At 38.7% G+C, this 7,624-nt stretch overlaps 1 protein-coding gene across 1 annotated transcript; it reads right to left on the reverse strand.

Moving 5' to 3' along the window:
* Window positions 1-1,117: 1,117 nt before the first annotated feature.
* On the reverse strand, window positions 1,118-7,624 carry taf1b (TATA box binding protein (Tbp)-associated factor, RNA polymerase I, B). Its single transcript, XM_058756389.1, has 15 exons — window positions 7,500-7,624; window positions 7,319-7,417; window positions 7,000-7,087; window positions 6,787-6,884; window positions 6,615-6,707; window positions 6,099-6,198; window positions 5,849-6,023; window positions 3,490-3,589; window positions 3,252-3,399; window positions 2,512-2,689; window positions 2,332-2,372; window positions 2,137-2,218; window positions 1,984-2,054; window positions 1,666-1,900; window positions 1,118-1,536 (listed from the first exon to the last, which is right to left on the reverse strand). The coding sequence occupies exons 1-15, from the start codon at window positions 7,515-7,517 to the stop codon at window positions 1,281-1,283; spliced, it is 1,782 nt and encodes a 593-aa protein (XP_058612372.1). The 5' UTR covers window positions 7,518-7,624; the 3' UTR covers window positions 1,118-1,280.

The raw sequence follows: 7,624 nt of genomic DNA on the forward strand, positions 1-7,624 counted from the left end.
CATTCTGTATGATTTATATGCTTTTGTACCCGTGGGGAGTGGGGACCTCAATTTAGGTCTCCACTGTGACACGAGTCCCCATAAGTCTGTGTATTCAGGTTTAAGTCCCCACCAGGATATATAAACCTGTACACACACACAGTCAGCTGGTTTGGCTGGAGAATAGTGCCAGAGAAACACCCATGACAGCACACAGACTCTCTGTCCTGGTTTCCCCTCTGGCCCAGCCCCCTCTAGCTTTCTCAAATTTCTTCGTTCTTCCATCACTCTTTCCCTGCAGTTCATGTTTTTCTCTCTAGATCATCCATGCTGGACTTTCTGGCTACAGTAAAATTCCTCTTTGGCTGGTGATACTGTAGTCCTTGTAGTGATCAACTAAAGTTTTAATGTTTTCATTTTTTCCTGCATTTTTTTTTCCTTTTTACCATTTTCATTAACAAAAATGAAAAATGTGTGTATACTGTAGGCTATATATAAGCTATATTAAAATAATTACTATATTAGCTGGTCAAAAGAAACACAGAAATCATATGCATACAATTAAAAACAATATGAACTCTTGTCATAAGAACCCTTATAATCTTATGTTATTTAAATAGGTGGTTTATTCCCACGAGACTTTCCCATGTTATATTTGACGCATAATTTTTGAGGCTTAACAAGGCATATAGTAGTACTGATGTTGAGGACAGCGTGACAGCAGTGGGTTGCAAGTACAAAAGGACAGCTTATATATATTCGTTTCAATCACAGTGTGATCAAATAACATTCTCCTGCTTGAGTCAATTCTTGGATTGAAAGGGGTGAAATAGCTTATGATCCTTCATCTGGGACAAAATACTGCAAGAACAATGAAAACTAGTTAGACAAAACTCTTAGGCAGTAGAAAGACCCAGTAAAATTACTTTACATTTTTCACAACTGTCAATTTTGCTCCCACAAATTAAAAGACAAAAATTTTTTAGTGAGCTGCAGGACAAAAGAATCTATCAGCACACGATTGTCAGGTGTGTTACACCCCCTGTTGGCTCATCTGTGTAGCTACATTCAATGTAAGTGGTGTATTTTTTAATCAAAATATAAAATGCATTAAAAAAAAAAAAAAAAACACTTGAGGGAAACAGATACTGTTTATTCCAAGTCTCACAACAGATAAAAATACTGCAAGAGACTATTGAAAAAAAAAATGCTCAGAAGTGAAAATCTGACATGACAAAAGAACAAACTGCTGCTGTTGATGCAGGGAAACAAAGGGGATCTTGGGAATTGATATGCAGATTTCATACTCTGTCAGTGATATTCTCTTCATGAACATGGGTTGCAGTTTTGGATTTTTTTTTCTTCTTTTTGCAGGAAGTTAAAGTCCATTGAATCTTGGGCTGATGATTCTTCTTCAAAAAACGATGTTCAATGTTGAGGACCTCTTTGTGCACTTCTGCCTGACGCACTCCCAGAATGAAAGAGAAGAGATCAAGAACCCACACGTACATCCTGGGAAAACTGGGCTCAATTTCTGAGAAATGATCCCCACACATCCTGTGAGGAATTAAAACAAATTATTTATATTAGAAATAATTAATAACATTGCATTATTTTATTATATATAATAAAATACAATACTATAGTATCGGTCATTGAGAAAACAAAACATTTGTGATGACTCACTTGCGTGGGCACAATCTCAGTTCAGGATGCCAGTACTTTCGGTTGGAGAGGTACTTGATCCCGTCTTTCTTAAGGGTACAGTCCAAACGATTGTTATACATACTGGGTCCATCCGAACCCTCCTCTTTTCCCCAGCTGAAGTGAAAGCTGGCATGAGGGTTTGTTGAGGAAGACGATTGTTCTGGTGCAGAGTCAGTAAACTTCTGAAATGTCTGCTCCAAATGTTCAGTAATGCCTGGAGAAGTGAAAGCAGACATTGGATGACATACAGAGATACAGTTTTGAGATCATTACTGAGATGTGACCAGATCAACTTACGCCTTTTTTTGAGAATCAAGCTCTTGCGTTTCAAAGATGTAATAAGAGGCTTAGTGGTTTCCCATCGTCGTCTGAAAGTGCAGAACAAAAACAGTTGTAGTAAATGATTTGTCAATAAAAGTCATGTAAACTTTTGAAACGGTTATGTCTTACCGGGCTTCTTCTCGTTCTTCCCTCTTTCTGGCTTGCTCCAAAACAGGTTGTACAACTTCAAACCACTTTTGTAACTTGAAAACTGTGAAAAGCATATAGGAGCATGTTGTGAACCAAAAAAAAAAAAAAACCCAATGACATGCATAAAAAAAAAATACTAGCTCAAAAAAAAAAGAAAAAAAAATTAAGTGTTGCCTTTCTTTTTCTTCTTCTTGGCTGCTTCCTCTGATAACTTCCTTGAGACATCAGTGAAAAAAAGGAAACATAATTAGCATAAATATTTAACTTTACAAATCCAGTGAAGTAAAAAATTGACTTTTTGCATGGACACAGATAACTCCAAAACCTTTAGTTACAAACTATGAAGTTATGTACCACTCCACATGATCATCCAACTTGAAAAGGAGCTTCAAGGTGACAATGATGACAGCTACTGCTTGAATGTCATAGCGCACGAGACAAGCCTTCTCCTTGCTGGGGTCAAAGGTCAGAAAAGAGCTGTCCCCCATAGCAGCCTGTCTCATAACCTTGTGGACCCAAACGTGAAGGTCATCTGAGGAGGATCAGAAATAAATGAAGTCAAAAGTGTATCAAACAAACAGATAAAAAGACGATTACAGTCAGGTCCATAAATATTGCGACATCGACACAATTCTAACATTTTTGGCTCTATACACCACCACAATGGATTTCAAATGAAACAAGATGTGCTTTAACTGCAGACTGTCAGCTTTAATTTGAGGGTATTTACATCCAAATCAGGTGAACGGTGTAGGAATTACAACAGTTTGCATATGTGCCTCCCACTTGTTAAGGGACCAAAAGTAATGGGACAATTGGCTTCTCAGCTGTTCCATGGCCAGGTGTGTGTTATTCCCTCATTATCCCAATTACAATGAGCAGATAAAAATAAAAAGTAAAGCTGACAGTCTGCAGTTAAAGCACATCTTGTTCGTTTAATTTTAAATCCATTGTGGTGGTGTATAGAGCCAAAAATGTTAGAATTGTGTCGATGTCACCAATATTTATGGACCTGACTGTATATGTGTTGGGTAAATTTATTTCAAAACTTCAGTCATCATTTGCCACAACCATTACGGGTCAAAAACACCCACTTGGGAGGTTTGCCTCCAGTAGATAGCGGACAGTGAGCGGAAACGGGTGGAGAAGGCAATCCTGAGAAACTGTTGGGAAGGAGGGTAATTCCAAGATCCGAGCCAGAGTCACAGCTTCTTTATGAACCAGCGAGTACGACGGAAGGTACTGTAGAAGACCAGAAGTCGTCAAAGCAATTAGTAATACAACACATTGTTTCATGACTGAAGAAATGCAAACCAGATTTGTCTTCCTCACCCGAACATTAAAGAACTGGACATCTTTTCCGAACAGTCTCATCTCCGCTGGAAACACTTCATGAATGTTCATGTAAGGAACACGCCTCTCTGAGACCATCCTGCATGAAATATGACTAAATCAGATGTTTTTCAAATTATCCAGTACAAGTATACACAGTGTAAAAGCCATCATGTAATCATGATATTACATCTAAACACACTGACAGCAATATTTAATGCTGCACACCAAGCAGAAACATTGCTTAGGACAAAACTTTGGGCCTCAAAAACGTCCAAAGAAAACATATTAGACACATATAAACAGCATCAAGTCAGCATAACATCAAATTTGACCCCATTTAAATGCATGTACAGTATCTCACAAAAATGAGTATACCCCTCACATTTCAGCAACAATTTAAGTATATCTTCTCAAGGGACAATACTACACAAATTAAACTTGGATATATTTTAGAGTAGTCAATGTGCAGCTTGTATAGCAGCGCAAATTTACTGTCCTCTAAATATAACTCAGCACATAGCCATTATTGTCTAAATAACTGGCAACAAAAAGGAGTACACCCTAAGTGAACATTAAAACTGCATCCAAAGTGTCAATATTTTGTAGGGGCATCACTGTTATCTAGCACTGCCTTAATCCTCCTGGGCATGGAGTTCACCAGAGCTGCACAGGTTGTTGCTGGCATCCTCTTACACTCCTCTATAATGACATCACAGAGCTGCTGGATGTTAGACACATGGTGAATGCCCCACATGTGCTCCATAGGGTTCAGGTCTGGAGACATACTTGGCCACTCCATCACCTTCACCTTCACCTTCAGCTTCATCAGCATCAGCAAGGCAGTTGTCATCTTGGCGGTGTGTTTGGGGTCGTTATTATGTTGGAAAACTGCCGTTCAGCCCAGTTTCTGAAGGGAGGGCATCATCTTCTGCTTCAGAATGTCACAGGACATGTTGGAATCCATGTTTCCCTCAATGAACCGCAGCTCCCCAGTACCAGCAGCACTCATGCAGCCCCAGACCATGAAGCTACCACCACCATGCTTGACTGTAGGCAAGACACAATTTTCTTGGTACTCCTCACCAGGGCATCACCACACATGCTGGACACCATCTGAGCCTCATCAGATCAGCCTCATCTATCTTAGTCTCATCAGACCACAGGACATGGTTCCAGTAATTCATGCTCTTGGACAGGTTGTCCTTCAGTAAACTGTTTGCAGGCTTTTTTGTAAGCCAGCTTCAGAAGAGGCTTCCTTCTGGGATGACGGCCATGCAAGCCGACTTGTTGCAGTGTGCGGAGTATGGTCTGAGCACTGACAAGCTGACCTTCCACTTCTGCAACCTCTAAAGCAATGCTGGCAGCACTCATACATCTGTTTTTTGAAGCCAGCTTCTGCACCTGAAGCACAGCACAAGGATCTAACATCTTTGATCGACCCTTGTTCCAAGTGAAACCCATCTTGGAAAACCTCTGTATGCCACTGTACTGTAACTCAGTTTTAGGTTGTTACTGATCTTCTTATAGCCTCGGCCATCTTTGTGGAGAGCAACAATTCTAATTCTCAAATCCTCAGAGAGTTCTTTGCCATGAGGTGCCATGTTGAACATCCAGTGGTCAGTATGAGAGAATTGTACTCAAATCACCAAATTTTAACTGCTGCAGTATAAGATAAACAAATTGGTATAGTCCCGTCAAGCAGACAAAAACATGAACATGATGAATAGGACATGTGGCTTTGCATGGTTAAATGACATATAGCTGTTATCACTTAGGGTGTACTCACTTTTGTTGCCAGCTTTTTTGAGAATAATAACTGTATGTTGAGTTATTTTCAGAGGACAGCAAATCTGTACAGCTATACAAGCTGCACATTGCCTACTCTAAAATATATCCAAGTTTAATTTCTATAGAATTGTCCCTTGAGAAGATATACTAAAATGGTTGCCGAAATGTGAGGGGTGTACTCACTTTTGTGAGATACTGTAAATAAAGAAGGATACTTTGGTGTGTTATTCCAAAAAAAACTGTAAACTGTAACTGTAAAATTACAATATTCTATTCACATCTGTCAATTTTGTAAAATGGTTGGCACATGTTGCATTACTAAATACTTGTTATAAGCGATCCAACTTTTTTTTTTTTTTTTTTACTGTGAGCCGAGCTACTTTTAGACAATAAAAGCACAAAATCAGTAGCTGCTCATGTGTAAAAGAACATAGTGCAGCGCTTCACTCTGAAACAGGCAGCACATAACTTTATTTAAGGTAATAAACATCCTGCTCTGTCACTCGTAAATTTAATGTTTAAAAAAAAAATGGCCAATTTGTGTTGAGCTGCGTTTGTCCTTCCAAACCTCAGTAAGTCAGCCAGAGTGATGGCCTCTCGGACCCACAGCAGAGCCAGATAGCACAGGGCCAGTGTCCGTGGCATGGTCATAAGATTGTGCATTTTTGTTCCCTTCGTATTTTGGTACACAACAGCATCCAAAGACCCTGAACATACTGTTGACTGTGCCTCACTGGAGTAACCTGCAGCAGAAAAAAAAGATTCAGTTCAATCAATACTGTATAAGGTAAATGTGCCAGCTGACAGAGAGACTGTACCCGAGACTGACATCTCTTCTGACATCTCTGAAGCAACTTCAGTGCGATACGACTGCTCACTTTGAGCGTTAGACTCCGAGTCACTCTGCGGCTTCACTAACTTAAGGGCAAAAATGTAGGAAGAGAGCAGAGCAGTGTTATTAATCATTTTTGGTGATAGAAATAAAGCTGAAGTAAAAATAAAACATTGAAAATTGAAATGAAAATTTGAAATGTACGCTTGGCTACTAATTGAAATAAATACATTTAAGTTGAAGAACTAAATAATAAAAACTAAAATACAAATAAATTATAGCTATACATGTATTTAAAAAAATACTAAAAATGACAAAAAATTAGAATTAAAAAAAATTAAAATATAAAACAATGCTATTTCAGAATATTATAATAAATACTAGAATAGGATATACACAATACTAAAACAACACAAACAGAGAAACAAGAAAGACGGTGTTATTTATACACTACATAAACTCTACAGCCCTTTCTATTAATTTCAACATAAAACAAACATACCACCGTAAAACTTGGAGTGTACATTGGATTTGTGGTGAAAGCTTGCTGTGTGTTCTGCAGGTATCTCTTCCAGAAATTCCACAAAACTTCTGTCTGTCAAAACAAAATATGATGCTTTTTTGTGTCATCTATAACATTGTGTGGGTTTAGTAGGCTAAACTTAACTACCAACCTCAAACTTCATGCAGACACCAAGACTGACCAAAGCCTTGGCCTGGTGTTTCAAGATGAACTGAAATCCCTCACATACCAGCCACTCTCGCTCATTCTCTGAAAACAGACAGAAGAAACCATAACAGCAGAGAAAAGGAAGGATCTTGCAAATCTAAATGTCTTACACAGCTTATAAACAGAGATAAAAAGTGGACAGAAGACTTTGACTGACCTTGTTTTTTCTTTTTAGGTCTTATTATTTGTGAGATCCTGCTGTGTTGACTATGAAGGGTGTTTACATCCTCCACCTCCCTCGTTTTCTAGAAGAAGTTGTGAAAAAATACAGCATTATTTGTAAAGTGTATAATGCATAATTAATTTACAGTGCCAGTAATGATACCCCCTTACAGCAAATTAATTTCAGTTATTTTTCCATTAATATTTTAGGATAAGGGCCAGAGACATTATCAATAAGAAATATTGCACTGACATTGAGGATTTGTAGAATATCAAAGCCCTAGATATCTAATAATGTCTGTCTGTTGACCAACCTCGATCACATTGTGGCAGCTCTTGCAGAAGAACTGACCCTCATCTGACACTCCCCAGCTCACAGCAGCGCACTGGCCGCATGGCTCACTGTATCCGCCCTGGAGGAAGAGTCCAAGAGTAAGATATCGACTACATAACAGCACAGATCGCCAAACAATACTACCTAAAGGAGAAACTCACAGTAAGTTGCTCGTCCATGACTTCAACACGAGCTACTGAAAACTCCTATATCAAATCATGCGTACATTCAGCTCTGTTTGTTTTCCGTAATCAAACAGCATGAGCAACCACGTTTTCAATATGGC

Source organism: Onychostoma macrolepis, chromosome 20 (genome assembly GCF_012432095.1).
Source record: "Onychostoma macrolepis isolate SWU-2019 chromosome 20, ASM1243209v1, whole genome shotgun sequence".
NCBI lineage: Eukaryota > Metazoa > Chordata > Actinopteri > Cypriniformes > Cyprinidae > Onychostoma > Onychostoma macrolepis.